General features: G+C 37.3%; 3 protein-coding genes across 3 annotated transcripts; 2 read left to right on the top strand and 1 right to left on the bottom strand.

Moving 5' to 3' along the window:
• The first annotated feature begins 7,915 nt into the window (after positions 1–7,915).
• LOC114288058 (small ribosomal subunit protein eS24z) lies at positions 7,916–12,414 on the top strand. Its single transcript, XM_028231543.2, has 5 exons — positions 7,916–8,324; positions 8,438–8,479; positions 8,572–8,742; positions 11,931–12,017; positions 12,116–12,414. Exons 1-5 carry the CDS (start codon positions 8,253–8,255, stop codon positions 12,155–12,157), a joined length of 414 nt encoding a protein of 137 aa, XP_028087344.1. The 5' UTR covers positions 7,916–8,252; the 3' UTR covers positions 12,158–12,414.
• Positions 12,415–17,696: 5,282 nt separating this feature from the next.
• On the top strand, positions 17,697–19,149 carry LOC145819644 (uncharacterized). Its single transcript, XM_082913571.1, has 6 exons — positions 17,697–17,793; positions 17,930–18,020; positions 18,200–18,295; positions 18,374–18,592; positions 18,696–18,823; positions 18,915–19,149. The coding sequence occupies exons 1-6, from the start codon at positions 17,738–17,740 to the stop codon at positions 19,063–19,065; spliced, it is 741 nt and encodes a 246-aa protein (XP_082769697.1). The 5' UTR covers positions 17,697–17,737; the 3' UTR covers positions 19,066–19,149.
• Positions 19,150–20,528: 1,379 nt separating this feature from the next.
• On the bottom strand, positions 20,529–23,441 carry LOC145817972 (uncharacterized). The gene is made up of 6 exons (XM_082912772.1): positions 23,422–23,441; positions 23,282–23,332; positions 22,885–23,165; positions 22,264–22,569; positions 21,466–21,862; positions 20,529–21,105 (listed from the first exon to the last, which is right to left on the bottom strand). The coding sequence occupies exons 1-6, from the start codon at positions 23,439–23,441 to the stop codon at positions 20,529–20,531; spliced, it is 1,632 nt and encodes a 543-aa protein (XP_082768898.1).
• Between the last annotated feature and the right edge of the window lie 281 nt (positions 23,442–23,722).

Here is a 23,722-nt window from a genome sequence, read left to right as displayed (position 1 = left end):
ATATGTTATCCAAAGGTGAAAAACCTTTCATGATCATCTTCATGATATTTTTTTCATGATCCCTAGTGTCACGCCCCACTTTTTATTACTCGAAGTATTACTAATTTCATTTACTTAATTCCATTTCAGAGATAACATGCGGAAATAAACTCGTATATTCAACTTGTAGAAGTGAATAACATTGCTCTCATTCGTATGCAAGTAAATACAACATGAGAACACTAAATAAATTGCACTTGGGCTTACATCATTAAAAGGCAAGAAGAAGGGTATAACCCTTTTACATAAATGGCATTCCGCCAACACAAAAGAGGCCCTGTGGCCAACAAATAAGAAGATCCAAAACCTTGTAGAACATCCTGGCTATCACCTGAAAAAGATTCAACAACGTGGGATGAACATATAGTCCAGTAGGGATCTCAACATGATCTCCAACAATAACAACTTACAGATAGCTATGATCATGAATGTTCATTCTCATACTAGAATAGTAATGTGGCAGTTTATACAAAATATACATAAGTATGAACTTTTCTTGAAAACAGCCATTTCATTCGACGCTATAAGCGGTTCACCTTTTTTCCTTTCCTTTTTATTACCCATTTTTCCAAAATTTCATGACTATAACAATTTTAGAAAAACAATTTCACCAAGCCCATTACTCTTCCCCCATTTTCCGTACTTACAACAAAATGACCTTTTTTGAAAACATGTTCACAAATACCCCATTTTCCTTCACACTTTCCAAAATCTCAAAATGGCATTTTGGTTTGTTCCCAATACATTCATATCAATACATGCATGCCTTAAATAAAAGGGAAATAACAAATCATCAACATGTATATAATCCACAAATGAGGCAGCTCGGCCTTTCAAAACTGTAACCACCGCAACCCATAACATACTTAGATACACTGACGATAACAATTAAAACTCTGCTTTGCCGGCTATATGCACAGTAAGCTAAGGATATGCCAAGGCGATAAGCGAGATAATAACTCATTTCAAACATTTCATACCTCATAATAGATACACATTTTAGTCCTGTATCAATCTCAGACAAAAACACTTCCATACTTCACAAATAATACACATTTTGGTGTTGTATCAATATCAAACAAAAACACTTCTATACTTCACAAATGATACACATTGTAGTGCTGTATCAATGTCAAACAGTTTCCGGTTTAGAGGTCCATCCCCTATCTTCCCCTAAACCGTGGAGTACATCCCCTATCTCCTCCCACACAAAACAATGTATGTAAACAATTATCATATACAAATTCCTCAATACAACAAAGCATCAATAACAAGTGTAATACATACACATAAACTATTCAATAATATTTAACCAACACAAGTGTAACGCATACATCACAATTCAACACACCAATGTCATCCTCCACCGATGACCAAGGACAAAACCTCTAGATGCATGTATTCAGTACACCTAATAAAAGAGACTCAACTCTCAAGCAAACCTTAAACCCAACAACGACACTAGTACGATGGGTAAGGATAAAACCCCCAAATGTGTGTATTCGACACTCATGATACAATAGTTTAATTCTCAAATTTATTTTCCGAGACTCACATAGAGTTAACATTTCATTTACCATTTTCAAGATCAACTTCATAATTTTCTTAAGTCAACATGTTCCATCACTTATTCCAAAAACACTTTTCCCTTTTCACAAAACCGATTACATTCTCTTCATTTTACAAAATCATTTCCATGGATAATAAGCCATAACCCAACTTGATTCAATATGTTCATTTCAAAATAACCCCAATACCATAATTAATCCCTTAACTGTTAACACCTCCTACACAACTCATATTAACAATAGAAATTTACTAACATTGTTTAACCGTAAATCCTTTTTACTTTATCAAATCAAAATATAATTTAGGGCTTTCTCTTCTTTCAAGAATAACATACTAATTTTACTCTCTAATTAGTCCAAACCACAGTCAGTGATAACAAAACCATTCTCAAACAACCAACCCTAGGTTCCCCTCATGATTTTCAAACAAATCCAACATGGATCTGATTTTCATGCAATACAAAATTACCACATGTCTATCTATAGACGGAGTATTGAAAAAGAACAAAGAAATCCCTACCTCAAATGGAGAAGATGAAGGCCAAAAACCAAAGTGCTCTAAATCGCCAAACTTCAAGAAGCCCTCAACCCACTCTACCTTTCTTACAAAGGACTTAGTCTAGATTTACACTAGAGGGAGATGAAAACCTAGAGAGAAGGTGTGTAGGGAGAGAGAGAAGATGGTTCTAGGGTTTTGAAATCAAAAGGGAGATGAACAAGTGATATTGAAAGGTTGTTATTAAAGCCCATTAATTGGAAAATGAAAGGACAAGTTAGAATTAAATGAACACTAACTAGCATTAAGTGAACACTAACTAGAATTAAATGAACACTAGTTAGAAATATGAATGGACAAGTTTGAATATGAATGGACCACTAATAAGGGTAGTAACTGAACTACTAATAAGGATATTAAATGAACAAGTTTGTAACCACTAATAAGGATATTAAATGAACCACTAATAAGGATATTAAATGAACCATTATGAAAATTTAATGGACACTAACCCTTGGTTTCCAAACACAACCAACGTGTTTTAAACCTACCCAACACGACCCAAGACTCATATACAAAGAGTAAAGGATGGAAACTAGAAAAAGACAACAACACATCCACGGAACCGAGTCTGAAATACAATTAAACAATGAAGGGAAAACTGGGATCGCTATACCTAGCATTACTCTGAAGAAAATCAAGAAGGAGATTCACAAGCAAACGATGCCACCAACGGCCAAAATTCAAAGGTGGAGGACGGCAGGAGGAGGGGCAATGGAAGGGCACAAGATCAGGGCTAATATAAGTATTACAACATGAGCGATATCAAAGTTTGAAAGGACCGATGTCTACGCTGCAATGCGGAGGTAAAAGATCTATTTAACAAAGTAGCAGAGTTACTGATCATGATGAAGTTCGTGGTACAAACCCAATTTTTGCATCCAACACCTCCATCATCACCCATGATCATCGATGTTGGTGCCCAGAATAGGGGACAGGTATCGGCAAGGCACAATGGAAGGCACCCAAGGGGCTCACCACAGCGATCAGTACAAGTCGGCAGAGGTAAATCCCGAAGCAAGTCAACAGGGGCGAACGGGACCCCAAGAAGATGTTGGATGTTAATAGTGTGCTCAACCATTAGTGTATATATATATATATATATGTAAGTTCTATAATTAGTTGCATACAATGTGAGGCTTCAAGCAGAGAAAAAATAGAAAGTAGAGAGCTAAGTGATCTGTGAAGGTTAAGATATATATATTGTGATTGGGTCAAAATAAGATGAGATAGCGATATAGTGCTGCTAACAGCACCCAAGACTTTCTTTGGACCTTTTTTTTTTTTAACAATTTTATCCTAACACAAAATTTCATTTTTGTCCCTAATCTTAACCTCTAAAAACCCTAACCTTTAGCCACCACAACTGCGCCCGATGCATTCTAACAATTCTCCTCATTCTCATCGCCATTCACTATTGCCCACCCCTCTTCAACTTTCCTATGTCCCTCCTCCACCACCTTGTCACTTATTAGCCCATCCACACCAACCATCGTCATAGCCAAGCTCCATCATCTCTCTCTCAACTGATTGATAATCAATTGTGATCTAGATTCTCTATTTCTTTCTCTTTGCAACTAGGGTTTCACATGGCATGGATTGTTAGCACTTGGCTCGAAAAGGGATACAATAGAGAGAGATTGAAGTTGTAAAGCCTGGTTCAAAAAACCAGTGTCGAACAAAAGGTATTAATTCAGGCATACAACACCAAACAAATATTGGTGGTTTGATCATAGATTGTCAAACCAAATCTATGCAATGTAGACCACTGAACAAATAGCAATAGTTCGGACATATGCTACCGAACAAATGATAGTTGTTCGGTCACAAACTGCTGAACCAAACCTGGGTAAATTGCAAAAAGGGTGGTGGTTACAAATAAATGGTTCAAGAAAGCCACTAGAAATGCGACTTCATCGGCAATGAAGTACAAAAAATGTGGCAGAAAGAGCTTGGAATGGTAGTGTGGCAGAAGAGAGTAGTAAAAGGTTGCAAAGGGTCGTCAAGAGTGGTGCCGGTGGCAAAGAAGGAAAGTTGCCAATAAGCTTGTGGTAATTGGTGGGGTTCAAATTGAGGGGTACTTTTGGAGTTATGGCGGGGATCCAAAGAAAAAGAATCCAGGGAGGAATTTTGGTAATGAAGATTCAAAGAAGTGAGGGTCTAAAGTAAATAATAGAATGTTATTAGTAAACTCATGGCAATATATATAAAGTAAGGGATTAAGTTGTTCATGGTTGTCTCGTAAAGAAGTGATGTATGGACAACCACTGATTCAGCAACACATTAGCTATTTTTGGGACCCATATAAAAAATTTACTACACCTCTATCCCATCTGATTTTCTATTCTCTTCTTTTTTGTCTCCGTTATCGTCAATCTCTATCTAGAATCTACAATTATAGAACTTTCTGATAATAGATTTGTAAATCCTATAATCTTAATTGAAAAAAGAATGCTACAATGGGTAGTTAGAGAAACAAAGGATTCTCAGAGTCAATCTCTATTATCAATTGCAGTATTTGAGCAAATCAAGCATGACATTGAAGCTTTGTCTTTGAAATCGCCATCACCAAGAAGAGATTAGAATCCTACAAACCCACTTTCGGAATCTTCAATTTAAATATATAAATACTGATAACTCATCATTATCATATATGAATTTCCTTCCATTTTCTTCGATGAAGCTTTGAATATTTGGGGATTGGGTTTAGATTATCGAAGAACCGAAAGTCAATACTCTAATGATGTATTTGGTTGGGGGATTTGAGTAGGAATTTGGAAAGGGAAATGGAAAAAGAAGGTGAAATGTGAATAAAACATACCTATATTTCACATAGTTTCACACGCCTTTTCCCTTTCCCTTTCCATTTCCAAATCCCTCCCCAAATCCCCCAACCAAATACAGCATAAATATCTATGGAAGAGTTGTGGATAAACTTTTGTAATGGAATTGCTCTGCACAAAGAGAGAGAGAGAGAGAGAGAGAGAGAGGGAGAGAGAGAAGAGCAACAACAGCTACTAAAATGGCATATATCTATGGTTTACGAGAGGCAAAAAAAAAAAAAAAAAAAAAAGAGGTGAGCAATGTTGGGGATTGTAGGTGAGCAATGGTCGGAAGGTAACTGTGGTTACAGGTGGGCTGTTGGTGGTGGACAGAGCAAGAGGAAGGGAAGCAGAAAGCAAAGTCATGAGAGAGAGAGAGAGAGAGAGGTGGTGGTAATCATGTAAGGTAGATGAGCGAAATTTTGATGTGAGATGATGATGTGGCAATTTATTATTGGTTGCATGTAAACTTAAATTTTACGAGACAATCGAAAGTAATTTGATACCGTAAAGTAAATATACAAGGGGTTGTTTGGGATGACTTAAATAAGTGTACTTTTTGTCTTTTTATTAAAAAATGTGCAGAAAAATAGAGAGGTGATGTAATGATAAAAAGATAAAAAGATGAATTATTTGAGCCATGCCAAACTTGGCCTTAAACTAATACCTCCATCCAAGCCTAGCACAAAATTAATATGTGAAGCTTTTAATCCAAATACAAATTTGTATGTTAATATATATTTATCAAGTTTTAAAATTTTACAGACAATAATTATGGAGTTATTTGAATTAAACCCATGTAAACTACACTAAAATTGGCAACATGCAATGTTATCATTACCGTATCATACTGGCTAGTATCGTTCGATACGTACTATTTCAGAAGAAAAACGAAACCTACATAGTTTAATTTCCTTCTGCTTAAAATACCGGTTAATACCGAACAGAACCAGCCTACCAACCAGTACCGGACGAAATATATAATACTGGGTAAATATCGAAAAATACCTACCAATTTTTTTTTCTTGGGTAGTGGTTTGTAATATTAAAATGGTATAAATTTGTGTTTCATACTCTCTTTGAAGTATCTTAATTTTCATTATTTAGCATACATAGTATGTTTTTAAATCTCTTTTACATATAAATTTATGATTCATGATATATATTGTTAAATTATTTGTTATTAAACAATATTTTTAATACATATATAATATTTTTACAATAAATCCGAAACGAAATCCCATAACATATGATACCGATAGATACCATGCCAATAAAAAAAACGACAATGCTACGTAGCTCAAATTTTGTGGCTCAAAAGTGGCTCAAATGGCCAAAACGACGTCGTTTTGAGTACAGAACAATATAAAAATGACCAAAACGACGTCGTTTTGGCCATTTGAGCCACTTTTGAGCCACAAAATTTGAGCTACGAGACATTTTCCTAAAAAAAATGAACCTATTCCGGTACAATATTAACAACTTTGGCACCACGTAACATTTGTCCGTAAACAACAATCGCAACATCAAAATTCTAGACTCAAATTATCTGAGTTAGTTCCATTCAAATTGATATTTTCTCAAAAAGAAAATTGAGTCATAACCAAATATAATATAAGGTATAGCCAACGACTTTTCATAATGAAAATAATATCATAATAAATCATAACTAATATTACAATATATATTATCAAGCCATAACTAATACTACAATAAGTCATAATTAAATATCACAAACATTGTAACTGGTGCATATGGTATATGCCTCAATAGGAGTGTATTTAGGGCTGGTTTGGAATGTTCTAGAAAAGACAAAAAATCAAAAAATTATTAAAAAGTCAAAAAGTTATCATTATTTTTTTAAAAAAAACAAATTTGTTACAAAAAAAAGTACAAGCCATGAATGTATGACTAGTGATGGTACAATCTATTTTCACGGTACAAATTACACATGGGTGCACAAAAAATTTACACAGGACAGTGCTGTTTGGCCCGTGGGAACCCATCACGGGTCCCATTTTATCCATCTGAACAATTTAATGTGTAAAACTTGTTGAGTACTATATGCCTGTAAAAAATCACGTTGATCGAATATCGATAACTATATGATCAAATCAGTTTTGTAAAAAAAATAGACAGTGAACAAATTAACGGTTGACAAAAAACTAATCCGATGAGATATCTATGGATATCCAATCAATGTGATTTCTTACAAGTATATAGTGCTCGACGATTTCTACACACTGAACGGTTCCGATTATCAAAGAGGAACCCGTGGTGGGTCCCTACGAGTCGAACAGTACCGTCCAATCCGATTTCGGAATGGAGACAAGCTTTTCCTATACATCTTCTGAAGAGATGCTGCCCACCGTACTGGCTATAAGTCCCAATCACTATCAGTTCTACTTTAGAGCTATTAGGGGTAATATGGTAATTTTTTTATTCTATACAACATTTTTTCGTAAAAAATCAAAAAAGTTATCCCAAATAATCATATTTTTTTCCTCTACTTTTTTATCGAAAAAATGCACTTATTTAAAACACCCAAAACAATTCCTTAGTTGAATTTTCGATCTACCCCAATTTGCAGTCGTTATAAAAAAGGTTAATTACTCACTGGTCATGTTATAAGGACATGAACACCATTAAGTCTAACAAGTGTTTGTATAAATCAAAAAGTTCAGGCTTAAAGACTTTTTGTGACGATTTTATAGACTTGTCATTAAAAATTCATAATTAATGATGATTCTCTAAATATGTCGCTAAAGAATAACAATTAATAACGTTTTCTGTGATATTTTTTAAATTTATGGCTAAAAAAATGGCAATTGACAAATTTTTTATAACGAATTTTCAAGCTACATACTATTTATGAAAACCCTGCTAAAAACATAAAACATAAAATTTTATTGGATCAATTAAAAGTGAACACAACTTTTTCATCTGGTCCAAAGAACTCGCGGATGCACTCATCGTCCTAATAATACTTTTCAATCAGTTCCCCAACAGATTTTTTGTCCATGGGCTTAGCCTCATATTTCCGGATGGGTGGTCCATAGTTCATCGAACACTCCGCGCTGGACCTTCCTCTTTTAGAACCCGAATCCAACTACTCGAGCAAGGGCTTCTCTCTGAAAACGTAAATAGAAATTCTAGGGTTTTGCTTTCTTTCTCTTTCTCTTTCTCTTTCCTCTGGTGCCTCTCTCTCTACATTTTGGCGACTGCCACTGTGTATTGCTCCGTCTGTAGCCAATTAACATAGCAGCCATGGCGGACAAGGCAGTGACTATCCGTACTAGGAAGTTCATGACCAACAGGCTTCTCTCTAGGAAGCAATTCGTACTCTCTCTCTCTCTCTCTCTCTCTTCATCTATAATAATATATTTTGACGAAAAACTTGAAGATCTTGAACCCTTACTTATACAGTTTGAATATTTTTTCACTGCCCTCAGATAATTGATGTTCTTCATCCTGGAAGACCCAATGTTTCCAAGGTAGATCCTGTTTTTTTTTAGTACAAGTTAGTATATACTTTTGTTGGTTTTGGATTTGAATTGTTGATCTGGGTTCGTTTACTATTATGAAGGCGGAGCTGAAGGAGAAGCTGTCGAGAATGTATGAGGTGAAGGACCCAAATGCAATTTTTGTTTTCAAGTTCCGTACCCATTTTGGTGGAGGAAAGTCAACTGGGTTTGGTTTGATTTATGATTCTGTTGAGAACGCCAAGAAGTATGAGCCCAAGTACAGGCTTATCAGGGTAAATTTATTATCATGCTCTTCATTCTATGCGTTTACATATGCAGTTGTCTAAGATTGCTTGGATTCATTCTGTTAGAAAACTGGTTGTTACATCTTAATCTCTAAGCCGATGGTCTTTCTCCTAAATTTTTTACTTGCTTCGTATATGTTTTTTTTTTTTTTTTTTTTTGGGGGGGGGGGGGGGGGGCTGAATTACTTTTGATTGCTTTCCATGGTAGACATTTTACAGCCGTTTGGATTGAGTGATTTGGTTAGCAATGATAAGAAATGAAGAGAAAATTTGTTTTATAATTTAGGGCATAAATGAGGAGAAAGAGAAGTTTCTTGTTTTATAGGCTTCATTTCTTACACAAAAAAAAAAAAAAAAAATGGTGAGGTTTGGTGAGTATCAAGCTACTTGGTTGTGTGTGTGTGTTTTTTTTTTTTTTTTATAATACCGAGATTGCCTATTAAAATATAAAGAAAGAAAAGAAATCCCACCCATATCCCTATGTCATGTACTCTGTGTTCTTACTTGTCCAAACATAATAATGAGAAAACACATTCATTTCTTTTCTCTTATTTTCTCAACCCACGATGCAAAAGGATCCTAACATTTTGGGGGGAAATGTTCCTTGTCAAACATAGGTTTAAAGTGTTTTGTTTCTTTCTATGGAGGCAAGTGTGGTACCTATTAGGTCATTCCATCACTTTCAGTCTTATTTTATTAGAAGTTCAAATTCTTCATTTCTGTGATGCATTTTTATTGAATATGTTTTAAAAATTTTCATGTTATGCCTTCTATGGGGCCATAAATCAGCCACTTATTTGGGCACCATGGTGCTATTACTTGTCCATTTTATGTAATGACAGAATTCTCATTGAATAACTTTAGGAATGAATAAGAACTTTCCAGTGAAATTAGGATCATAACACAAACATTAGGCAAGTGTACTGAAATTTACTTTTGTGTTGGTTTATTTTGAGCCAATCATAATGGACAAGTGTTTTCTAGGGAAATTTTGGATCAGAAAGTTGTTAGCTTTTGGTAGATGGACTAAGATTCTTTGTCTACTGGTTTATTTTGAGCTACTGAACACTAATGCACATTTAAGTTTGCATTGATCACTGGTTTTGAAAAATATCATGGAATATTACATCCCAAATAGCTAATCCCTCTGCTGAAGTGATTAGTTTGTATGTTGTGGCTTTTGGAATATGATGAAATTTGACTTCTTGATTATTAAACCCCTTGTTAATGGTAAGTTGCAGTGAAGTTTTTAACTGAGCCTAATATCCACATTCTACCCTTCTTCATCCTCTTCATTATATGTGTTCTAATTGTGGTTCTTTATGTTGGAATAGGCAAAGCTGACCTGATTTTGTTTGCATTTGATGGGCTAACTCAAGTTATATCTTTGCCTGATCATTTTGCATGGCCATGGCCCATATTTGTTTTGCAGATAAGGTTGGGTGGGATTATGTATTGGGATTATTAGTGGGGTGATATTAGGTTGGAGATGTAAAATAAAAGTGCGTTTATTTGCACACTAGTGTGGTGATATTACTTAATTTGGATTAAATCTACAAAATTACATAAAAGTAAGGTAACTTTGTTATTTTTGTAAAGTGGGGATCAACATTTTCTTTTAACCACCAATCTATGGCATTGGATTTGCAATCCAAACCCCCCATGGAAATGCTAATCCCACCATTTGGGGGGAATAATAGTCGCCTGGGATTGCTAGCAAACATGGTCTTGGTGGGGGCCCATGGATTACTAATCCAATTACTATTCCCTAGTTTCCTACTGTTGTTTTTTTTTCCCCCCCCCCCCCCTTTCTTACAGTGTGTGTGTGTGTGTGTGTGTGTACACGTTTGTGTGGAATTTAATATGCATCTTTTAGAATTTCATTTAACATTTATTAGACATTGGCCCAAGGGATGTGTTGATGTGCATGGTATAGATCAAATGATATTTTGCAGATGCATGATTTGTAGTTGGTGAAGTCTTTGTAATTGTGAATGTCAGGTCCTTCGGGATATTTTTTCTCCACTTGATTACTAAAGTGAACATGGTCTTTTGGACTTATAACTTCGTGACCGTGTTACTGGGTGCAACAGAGCATTGTTGTATCAAATGAATACTTCCTAAATGATTGATTCAATAAGGGGGGTTTTCACAAGCTGAGTTGGTTTCTAGGATTTTAGGGGTTGGCAGCGTTAAACTTTGATTCTGTTTAAGGCTAACCATAGTGAGGTGAGGTTAAAGCACATTCAAAATTGGCTTGATAATTTTTTGGGTTGCTCAGCTTTGGATCCAGTGGTCCTCAGATCCTCTAATGGCACATAGAAAGCCTCAATGAGAAGAATGTGTTGTCACTCAAAAAAGAAAAGAAAAGATGAGAGTGAGATAGAGTTGCAAAAATGCCATGTCTTATTTTTTAATGTCCTGTACTTCTTCCTTGCTTGGCATGCAAGAGTCAAAATAACTTGCTTAACATGTACTAGGAGCCCCTTGCCTGTTATACTGAACAGTGCCTGTGTCATTACTTATTGCTAAAATTAACCAAAAAGTTAGAATTGTTTTGCCTGCTGCATTGAGGTAATAGGTTTCCAAAATCAGTTGGATATCGACCTTTTTTCGTTAATCACAAGCTTGAATAAGAATAACTTTGAGAAACGGAGCCTGGGTTGCTAGCTACTTGCTCTGTTAATTTGTTCCTCATTGGCTATGTTTTCTTTAGAAGAGTTTCCATGCTCTGCTATGGTATTAAAGATGTTATAAATTATTAGATGGTTACTCATTTAGTAAAGAGAGGTTATAAATTTCTCAGGATATTCTCTCAAAGTTGCATGTCTTCCAATCTCCCATTGATCATACAGTTGCCATTTTCCCAGAACCATAAAATAAGCATTTTGATCACCTGGTGGGAAAATTATTAGAGTTGTGATTTGCTATATTCCTAAAAGCAGCAAATGCTTTTTGACATTGATCAACTTGGCTCAAGAGTAAGGCCTTTTTCCTTTCTTTTTAACTTAAGGTCATTTACTGTTTGTTCTTTTTATGGTCTACTCTCTGTCTCTCTCTCACGTGGCAGAAAACTCCATTGATATTGACTATGTTTTCATGTTGATGTATCCTTCACTTTTATGTATTCATATTACAACACGAACACATGTTTAATATGAGGTGTGCAATGGCAGAATGGACTTGATACCAAGGTGGAGAAATCAAGGAAGCAGCTCAAGGAGAGGAAGAACCGAACAAAGAAAATCCGTGGAGTGAAGAAGGTACTAGTATATTTTCTACAGTAACTTCTTTTTTCTTTTTTTTTTTAAATATTTAACAACCCCCATTTCTTACTTGCTATTATTCGTGTTCCATGCAGACAAAGGCTGGTGATGCTGCCAAGGCTGGAAAGAAGAAATGAGTTTTCTGGTGTTATGAGATAATCATATGTAGGGATTGGGGATTTTTAAGTAGTGGGGGAGTTTTCTCTTTGTAGTTCGTAGCTCCCTATTTCAGACCATGTTATTCGATTTTGAGTTAATTTCATCTTATCTTTAAATTTTTGTTACGAGTGAAATTTTTGAAATGTTTAGGGAATGGTATCAGGTTCTGTGATTGTAGCGGAAACTTTTTGAGCAATATTATTAAAAGCTTGTGTGCCTGCTTTTTGAATAGAAATGATATGCCTTTTGTATCTCATTTGACATAGGGACCAAGATAAGGAACTTGACATTTGTTCACGAACCCTAGCGGTATAAGGGACTGAGCTGGACCAGTTGAGCTCGGGATTGGATTCTGCCAGTTCTCGTTGTTGAATGGACTGCCTGGGTCTGGGTTTGGAGGCAGTGGTATTGCCATTGCAGACGGCAATGCTGGTGCTGAACTGCCTGGAGGCAGTGGTATCGCCACTTCTGATGGCAATGCTGGTGCTGATGCTTCGGCAACTTGTTGCTCCAGAGAGAAATGCGAAGGTTGTGATGGATTTGATTGAGTCGTGGTTTATGGATTTGGGAAACGTTTGTGATCTTGTTATAGTATGGCCATTGACGCCATTATAGGTCTGTATAGCCCACAGATTTCAAGGAGAGAGACAGAGAGTTGAGTGAAGTAAGTGTGATCATGGATCTGTCCAATCTAATTGATTTTGGACGGATGCGTGTCTTCCGACAGATAGATGAGGATGAAATATTTTAAAATTTACGAATGTAATTCGTATGGCGGATCAATCATTTTGCACCCGTATAAATTTGATCCATCCATAGATGAAGTTCAAAAAAAAAATGTTAAAATGTAGCAACATAGAGTAGAAATAATAAAAAATATATTTTTGTAAAAGTGGAAAATAATACCTTAAAAATATGCAGTGTGATGTCATGGTCTATCATAGACAAATAATATGCAGTATAGCTTTTTTAGTAAATCCATTATCTCAGAGTGGAGTTCCAGGAAACCCATACTGTTTTATAATATTCCATTAGGTCTATTTTATACAAAAAGACCAAAAAAACCCTAAAAAAACACGCGCCCCTCTCTCTCTCTCTTTGAATCTAATAACCGTTTCTCTTCCCCTCTCTATTCTTGCGCAAGAAATCACGCACAGTACCTCTACAGTCCAGAAATCCAAACCATATTCCACATCGCCTCGACGCCCCGAAGACTGTATTCCTTCCATCGTTGCATCGTCGCATCGTCTCATCGTCTTCTCCCCATCCATACGCCGAGAAGCCTGTCTTCGTTCGATCGTCACATCGTCTCATCATCTTCTTCGCCGTTCGTACGCCCAGAAAACTGTATACGTTTCTTCGTCGAATCGTCCCTTCGTCTCAACATCTTTGTCGTCGAAATGGGCAAAAAACGTAAGCATTCATTTATTCTGAACCCCTCAATCGTAATCCCTAAATTTTTTCATTTTTGCACTCAAAAACATTACACTTGCCATTACATTGTGTTCACAACTGTCAACAATCGACAATGTTCTAGTTGTAGTTGTTGTTATTGAAAAATGTGAACATTCACATTGTTTGGAAATGGTTTGATGATCAAATTATTCCAGATGTTACCCCGTTGTTGTTCAATGCTGTGACCATTCACATGGTTTCAAAAAAATTTTGGCCAGTTCTTTTTCTGTTGCTGTTGGTAACAGATATGAACATTCACATAGAGTTAAAATGTTTGCGTAATCAGGTATTAATGGTGTTGTTGTTGTATGCTGTGAAAATTCACAGGCATTGACACAGTTTGGCCAATTCTGTTGTTGTTCTTGTTGTTGGAAACTGTGCACATTCACATTGCCTGAACATTGTAGGACAATCAGATATTATTGGTTTATCTTGTTATAGCCTGTGAACATTCGCATTGCCTGGAAATTTTAGGAGAGTCAGATGTCGGTGGTGTTAATGTTCTTCGATGTGAACATTCACATTGCCTGAAGGTTTCAGTTCGATCAGATATTAGTGGTGCTTTTGGGCTAGTCTGTGAACTTTCACATTGTCTGGAAAATTTGCCTGAAAATTTAGGACATTTAGATATTATTGAACTTTCACATTGCCTGAAAGTTTTAGTTCAATCAGGTATTATTGGTGCTTTTGGGGTAGGTTGTGAACATTCACATTGTCTGAAAATTTGCATGAAAAATTTAGGACATTCAGTTAGTATTTGTGTTGTTGTTCTATGCTGTCAACATTCACATTTCCTTCAAATTTTAGGAGAGTCAGATGTCGGTGGGGTTAATGATATACGATGTGAACATTCACATTGCCTGAAGGTTTAAATTCGATCAGATATTATTTGTGCTTTTGTTCTACTGTGAACATTTACATTGTCTGTAAAATTTGCCTGGAAATTTACACAATACAAATATTGTTGGTGTTGTTGTTCTATGCTATCAACATTCACATTTGCTGGAAATTTTTGGAGAGTCAGATGTCGGCGGTGTTAATGTTCTACCATGCCAACATTCACATTGCCTGAAATTTTTAGTTCAATCAGATATTATTGGTGCTTTTGGGCTAGGCTGTGAACATTCACATTGTCTGAAAAATTTGCCTGAAAATGTAGGACAGTCATATGTTATTGGTGTTCTTGTTCTACGCTGTCAACATTCACATTTCCTGGAAATTTTAGGAGAGTCAGATGTTGGTGGTGTTAATGTTTTACTATGTGAACATTCACATTGCATGAATTTGTTACTTCAATCATATTATTGGTGCTGTTGTTCTATGCTGTGAACATTCAAATTGCTTGAAAATTTTAAGAGACTCAGATTTTATTTGTGCTGTTGGTATATGCTGTGAACATTCACATTCCCTGACGATTTTAGGACAATCAGATATTATTGGTCCTGCTCCTATATGCTGTGAACATCCACATTGCCTGAAAATTTTATACATGCTCTTCAACGGTGTTCATGGTTGTATAAAAATGCATTGTTTACCACACACTGACACGATATGTTCATTGTGTTTGTCGTGACACAGTCGAAATACACATTCATGTACGTATGTGAATGTTCACAACCACACACAAACTCTGGTGATTCACACCAACGCACACAACTGTGAACATGCACACCAGTGGAAATGCTGTGAATGTTCACATCTGTTCGACTATGCTAATCACATGAGCCTTCACTTAATTTTTTTTAAATGCTCCATTTTGCAGACGTCGCACACAAGAAAACCGGAAAGAGAAAAAGAGATGAGTCCCATGCGAAGGAAGAAACCCCAAAAACAAATACTTGCACCAATGTCGACAAGCGCCATGTGAACTACAGATCTAATATGACAGGACTGGTCAAATTAATGAAAACCACCAAGTTCACAGAAGCACAGCTTCGCTGCCTTCGGCAAACCCCTTTTTGGAATTTGTTTGATGCATTGAGAAACAATCAAATCGACCTGGATAAATGCATGAAGTATGATGATGTTGTTGTGCATGTACTACAAATGTACCAAGCTTCAGAAGATGCCTTCTACATTGGGCAGAAGAAGATGAAAATACACAACAGCGACATCAAGCTGATTTTCGGTGTGGACTGTGGCAGCAAGCCAATGGACATAACATACGGTGCGAAACCAAAGACTGGCATTGTAAACAGAAGATGCAAAAACGTAAGCCGGTTGACTTCAAAATGGATACAAACCCTTTTGACCGAGGCATTGAAAGGAAAAAAGAAAGATGACAACGAAGAAATTGCCCGACTAGTGTGCATGTATGCTTGCCAGAAGCTTTTTTTCTCAACAAGCGGAGAGACAATAGGATGGGGCTACTACGCACATATGGTCCCACTAGAAAGCATGCAACAATATGATTGGGCCAAGCAAATTAGGACAATGTTGACATCGTCTATTTCCCAAAATGACAAAAATCCAGCAAAAGTCACCGGCTGTGTCATGTTATTGATGGTAAGTACCCATGTTTTCCAATAATAAGATTGAAATGTCCTCCAGTGTTTTTCATCTAAGCCAACTGTCAACATTGGCATCTGCACCTCTGATGTGAATGTCCATATGCAATTGTATTTCACATATGTGAATGTTCACATCTGACCAACTGATGTGACCGATCACATCCACTCATAACATACTACTGTGCATGTTCACAACAGTGCCAAAGCACTTATGTTTCTGTCATCATTCACATCAGTGATTCAAATGTGAACAGTGTGAATGTTCACATTCAATGACAATGTACCACTCTGAATGTTTACCACACTGCTCTGTAGGCAATTATGTTTTCACTACTGTGAATGTTCACATCTGAAGCAGTTAATGTCACTGATCACATTGACTCATAACATAACTCTGTGAATGTTCACAGCAGTGCCACATCGTTCACGATTCGCAGATGTGAATGTTCACATTCAATGATAATGTACTACTGGGATGTTCACAACAATGCCACTGTGATTAATGTTCACATAGGTTACCATTACTCTGCAAATGCTAAATAACAATATGCGTTTCTTGTTTTATTGAAGTACTGGTTGTGTGAGCACACAACCATCCTCCAACCTCACAGACCCAATGCTTTTCCTCGCTGTGTGAAGTGGGATCTGACTGCTTTGCAGAAGAAGATGAAAACCATCTCCTTAGCAGATTTGGGTTTTAATGAGGTAGGGCCTTCAACTAGTGATCCAAACATTCACATTATAACACCACCCAAATATATGCGTTAATTAACATAATTTTTTCATTTCCAGGTTAATGCCGGTGAACTCTTTGCAATCCCAACAGAATTACAGAAGTTCAAGCGTAAAACATTGAAGGTGGAGCCTGAAATTTATGAACCAGGCAGAAAATGTCCCAACATTTCTGACATCAAGGGAGAACAACACAGTGGCAGCAGCTCCCACTTTTCTGGGGATGGAGTAGACCTGAAGGACAGTGATGAGGACATTCACATTCCATTTAGCAGCCAACATTATGACAGAGCTATTGTAATACCAGACACAAACCAACCTGATATCATTGATGTCCTTATCCAAGAAAATCGGAAGGCTTGGGGCGTCATCAGGCAATGGGAAGCAAAGTACAAACACCTTCAATTTTCATGGGAGTTGAGGGCAAGAGTCATAGCTGATCTTGAACATAGATTGTTTAACCAGTCCAACCCGCCCAACGTGAATATCGAAATGAAGAAGTCCATGGAGCAGAAGGATCAAGAAATCAAACGCTTAACGCAGCTGGTCATCGACTTAGAATGCGATAAAACAATTCTTCAGGATCTTTACGATGACCAGTCAGTCCACATTGTCACACAAGCTATGTCAGAAAGGCAACCCCCTAGCCCAATGCAACACAATATCAGCCCACCTTCTAGGGTCAAGCGTATAAAGGAAAAAGATCGCAAAGAACATCGCCTGCCTGACTTCCAATACCCAGACTTACCTGGACAAAAGCAGCCCCATCCAGTCGAAATGGTTGAAGATGAGGAGGAACACCCAGCAGCGAAGCAGCCAAAAAAATTATCCTTCACCAAGAAGTTCAAAGTCTGGGCCAAGATGTCCAAACATGACAAACAAAAGGTCCAAGCTTTACAAAAAAATGGAGGCGATGAGTAAGTGACTGTGCAAACATCCAATGTTAACATTCACATTCCGTAGTAGTCTATATTCCTAACTGTGTTCAGTTTTTTTGGGTTGTTGAGATATATGCAATGTGAATATTTACATTGGTTTGTTAATAATGCACAGGCTGCTGGTGTGGAAAGGAGATTCGAAGGCTACACATGTGTATTTTGATGACATTGTCAACCTTATCAAGGAGGAATCAATACACAGCAATGTATGCCATTACAAATATAATTCAGTCTTCATGCATATGCACACACAGCCACACACACACTGATGTTGTATCACATGTGTGAACATTCACATTTGTGGTTGCTCATAGCAATTGTAAACACTGATGTGAATGTTCACACTCACGTACGATATTCATAATATGACCCCATGTTTGTGCAGCTCATAGATGCATATGCTGAACTGTTGCATGAACAACAAGAGGTGGTCAACCCAACTTCAGATGAAGCCTCATTGATCTTCACGAGCATGTGTTTGGTAAAATCCATCATTCCTTTACTTGTAATGTGACTGTGAAATTTCACAGTCCATTAATTATTTGTCAAATGTGTACAGAAAGTGATACGAGAGTACCATCCTCGCAAAAGGAGTAAACACATTGACGCACATGTCAGAAACTACCAAGGAGAGAGATACCTACTATTCCCATTGCATCATGAGTACCACTGGACGATAGTTGTGTATGATGCTAAAGAAAATTTGTGGAAGCATTACAACTCGTTGCGCCCAAGACCAGGCATACATGACCCGCATATCGACCAAGCACAGGAAATTGTAAGTGGCTATTTTTCAACACAAACATGACTTGTTCTCGTGCATTAAATGACTGTACACACACATATGTTTGTTGGTCCCTAATGTGAAATTCCATACACAGAGGAACTACATTGAGCATGTTGTGACCGTTATTGGCGAGTCATCACCGCTACACACTAAGTTAGCAGGCCAAAATCCAGCACAACCAACCAAAAGTGTTGATGTCTGTCCTCAACAAGGCGACGACTCGTAAGCCTCACTAAATTTTTTTTCAAATCCTCCACAACCATTATGCAAATATTCCTGTCAACTGCTAATCAAAACCATTTCACATTTACAGAGTGGACTGCGGACCTGCAGTATGTTACATCATGCGGGCGCACGTATATCATGAAGAAATTGTGGGCAGCCTCAGTAGTGCAGAATGGTGTGGACTACGAGATTTGTTAGTGCATAGTTTTTTGAATCATAAGAAATCAGAGCTTCCTTAAAACCTATAGGTGGGGGGTGTCCACCTACGAACTAACCAACAGTCGATTTGAATGTTAATATGGAAAGCGTTGATATTTTGACACAGCAACTGATTGTAAAACAGTGATACAACATCTGTTAATAGGGAAAAGGCAGCTGCGAATTTTGAACTACTTTTGGTGTTGTTATGTTTTACATATGTGAATGTCCACAATTGTACCACTAATGTGAATGTTCACAGTCACGTACGATATACATACTGATGTGTTGTTGTGAGAAAAATTTCTGCAAGTGTTTGAACCTGACTGTTGTTTAGTACACATACCTTGTGCAGGAATGTACACTTGGTCTACGTGACATCAGTATAGGTCACATACACATGTGTGAACATTCACATTTGTGGTTGCTCATAGCAATTGTAAACACTGATGTGAATGTTCACACTCACGTACGATATTCATAATGCCGTGTTGTGATGAGCATTCACTTATGATATTCAAATGCATATGCACTAATGTTTACATTCACTTACGATATTCATATGCACTAATGTTTACAGCTATGACTGTTCACAGTTTCAACACTGATGTGAATGTTCATAATCACTTATGATATTCATAATGACGTGTTTTGATGAGCATATTTGATGCGATTTGTGGAACCAGTTTTCAATGTAACACACATACCTTGTGCAGGAATGTACACTTGGTCTACGTGACATCAGTATGGATCACATACACATGTGTGAACATTCACATTTGTGGTTGCTCATAGCAATTGTAAACACTGATGTGAATGTTCACACTCACGTACGATATTCATAATGCCGTGTTGTGATGAGCATTCACTTATGATATTCAAATGCATATACACTAATGTTTACATTCACTTACGATATTCATATGCACTAACGTTTACAGCTATGACTGTTCACAGTTTCAACACTGATGTGAATGTTCATAATCACTTATGATATTCATAATGCCGTGTTTTGATGAGCATATTTGATGCGACTTGTGGAACTAGTTTTCAATATAACACACATACCTTGTGCAGGAATGTACACATTGTTTGCATGACATCATTACGGGTAACATGAACAGGTGTGAATATTCACATTTCTTTACATTCATAACAGTTGTACATGTTCACACCATGTCAATCTTCATGAATGTGAATGTTCACATCACATCTTGTATTCATGTCAACATTGACAACAATAAGGTAAAAACGTCCAACCCATGTGCAAGTTTTCACATAATATGATTCGTTTACGTAAGTGTGAATGTCCACATCATGTATTTATCATTACAACTTTAACAAAAAATCAGTTTCGTACAGAAAAAGAAAATGAAAAGGCACAAATGAATATAAGAATCCAATGTAAAACACAACGTTAAAATGAAAAATGTACATCCTATATCGGCTCCTTGCATGACTTCCGATTATGGCTCCCCAGCTTATCACATCTCCCGCACCTTATTTACTTAAGTTTCTCACCCCTTGATGGGATCCTATTCTTTTTCGGCCTTCCGGGTGGTCTTTTCACAGTTGGCGGGTATATAGTGAAGTCCATGGGATCAAAAGACGGCTTCTCCACCGATGGTATAGGGAATATGGCACCCGAATACGCTCCACGATATGTCTGTACATGAAAGTAATGTTCCACACAATCATTGAGATTGTAGCGGCTCTTCTGAATGGCAACAACAGCATGGTCACATGGGAATCCGTTAATTTGCCATTTGAAGCACGAACATGTACGCCTCGCAACATCAACAGTGACAGATGGTATCGAATGAACTTCAAACACATTCTCATTGGCTTTGCTAACTTGCCAAGACCTGCTGTGATTGAACGAATCCATAAGCCTTGCTTCAAATGTAGGACAAATAAGCTCATTCCATTTGTTTGCTTGGTCACGCCGTGCAGACATTTGCCGCATCAACTGAGTACGAATTGTGTCCACCATTTGAGTGATAGGAAGATTACGCGCTTCTTTAATCCAATTATTAAATGACTCCGCCGCATTGGAAGTCATCTCCCCATAACGCATGCCCCTGCACAATATCACAAACATTTTACACCCCGAAAGTTAACAGGTTTGAACACTCACGTTGACTGATGTGAACATTAACACCAATCGCAGTGGACATTAACATCAACTTACACGATGCACAGATGTGAACACTAACATCAACTTAAATGACAGAATGATGTGAATGTTAACAACAGCAAAATATGACAACTTGTTTGAACATTCACATCATTCAAATGAGTCATTGCTATCAGATGTGAACATTCACATCGCTGACATTGAACGTGAAACACAATTGGAAGATTTTACAAATCGTAACTGATAATTCACATCGCTACCATTTTGGCTTGCCCAATGGAACACTTTATGAAACTGTTATTACCTGAAGTATGAATTTGCCCAGTGCTCAGGTGCCAAGTCCTTGAAGAAATCATGTGCTCGTTGTTTACCCTCCTCTTTTAATTTTGCAAGCTTTTCATGGAACCCTACCACAGTTGGCTCATAAGCACAATCACCCAAACTACTTACTAGGTGATCCCTGAAGCCATTATCAATTCCTTTCATCCGGTCTCTTAAATTGCTCTTCAAGTGTTGTAAGCAATAACCGTGATGAGCCGATGGGAACACCTTCGGCATAGCTTCTAACAGGCCAAGATTACGATCCGAAATAAAAGTAATCTGCCGGTTACCATCAACAACCTTCCCAAGTTCATGCAAGAACCACGACCAATTCGCCGTGGTCTCCGAATCAACAACCGCAAATGCAACAGGAAACAGACCTACAACACAACACCCATCAATAATTCAGCAATTGATAATGTGAACATTCACATTAACGCCCATCAATAATTCATTTTTGATTGTTCAGCAACTGATAATATGACCAATCACAGTAATGCTCATTAACAGATCAACTGACAGTAGTATACACTGATGTGAATGTGAATGTTCACATAACTATCATTAGCAGGCACAGATGTACAATACTGTGAATGGATCAATGTAAAATAATGTGAATGTTCACATTACAGGCATCAGCAGACACAGATGTGAACATTCACATCACTGCATACTAATGTCAATGTTCACAGTGCTTATAATTTCTCCATCACTCATTTGTCCATACTATGCATGTCAATGTGAATATTGACATGAATATAGAGGTAAAAAAATTACTAACCATTGTTTCCGTCTTTTGCCGTTGCCGCCAGTAGCTGACCTTTGTACTTTCCTTTGAGGAATGTTCCATCCAAGAATAATAAAGGCCGACAAGAATTGAACCCAGAAATACACGCAGCGAATGACACAAAGAAACGACGAAACTGTTGACTACTCGCATCATAGTCAATATTGACATAACTCCCCGGATTGTACCGCATCACCGCATCCGAATACCACCGCAGCTGGTCAAACGATAATGAGTGATCTCCATGAATACTAGCCTTTGCTTTCTCCACAGCCAACCATACGACGTGGTGACTCACATCTAGCCCATAATCCCTCTTCAAAATAGTAACAACATCACACGGCCGAGTCAACGGCATGTCCCTCACAATTTCAGATATGGTACTCGACACCAAATCCGAACTAACTCGTGGATTCTTCGATGTTCGGACATCCGTACCACACGTATGCACATCACTAAAACTCTTGATGTAGAAAAAATCATTTGCTCGTTGTGCTCTACAATGTATAGCCCACAAGCAGCCCCTCTCCTCCCGCATCGCACACACAGCAGTAACTCTTGTTGTCTCGTTCTTCACATATGTAAACTGAAACCCACATTGGATGGCGTACTTACATAAAACGTCACGAAATTCTTGTGCACCTCCAACAAACCGTTGTCCCACATGCGTAATACCATTTGCCCAAGAGGCTGACAACAACACCTTCTCGTTATGGTGGCAAAATCTTCGTAATGCATCAATTTCTTCCTCAACCCCCACTCGCACCAATCCCAAACTAGTCGACTGAACAATACCACTTTTCAACTCAACCACAACTTCTACATGTTGTACCCCCATTGATTTAGCAAGCAGTAACATGTTCTGAAATTCTTCCTCATTGTCCAAATCACACTTCCTAATCCCAGGTAGTTTACAGAACAGTGAAATAGAACCAGCAGACAACTCATCCCATTTCTCACACAAACACTCCACCAAACGAGAATAACACATTGCGCGGGCAACATTTATTACAGTTGTACTGCAACCATATGTACACACCAACAGCATAAAGGTATCCATCTCCTATAAAAACACAAAAACGACAACAATGAACATTAATATAAATCAATATGAAAATTCACTTTGTGCAGAAAATGGATGAGAACGCGTACAGCCGAAGTGCTAAATCCATGCTTCAGAATACGAAGATGTGAACATTCACATTGTTGTTAACAACATGTCAACATTAAGGAAACATCAAAGTAAAATGACAAAATCAACAATCTTCACATCATATTCGCGCGATGTGAACATTTACATTGAAACAGACACTCTAAATTATATGACACACACAGAGCCTCATTCAGCAAGCATCAATTTCAAATGAGAACATCCACATTCTTTACATAATCCACATTAACAAATTGTTAACATCCACATTGACCTATATACTGATAATCAAATCATCTACAG

Source organism: Camellia sinensis, chromosome 2, assembly GCF_055761805.1.
Source record: "Camellia sinensis isolate YWXY chromosome 2, ASM5576180v1, whole genome shotgun sequence".
Taxonomy (NCBI): domain Eukaryota; kingdom Viridiplantae; phylum Streptophyta; class Magnoliopsida; order Ericales; family Theaceae; genus Camellia; species Camellia sinensis.
Note: the sequence above shows the minus strand (reverse complement) of the source record. Positions and strands in the feature narration are given on the sequence as shown.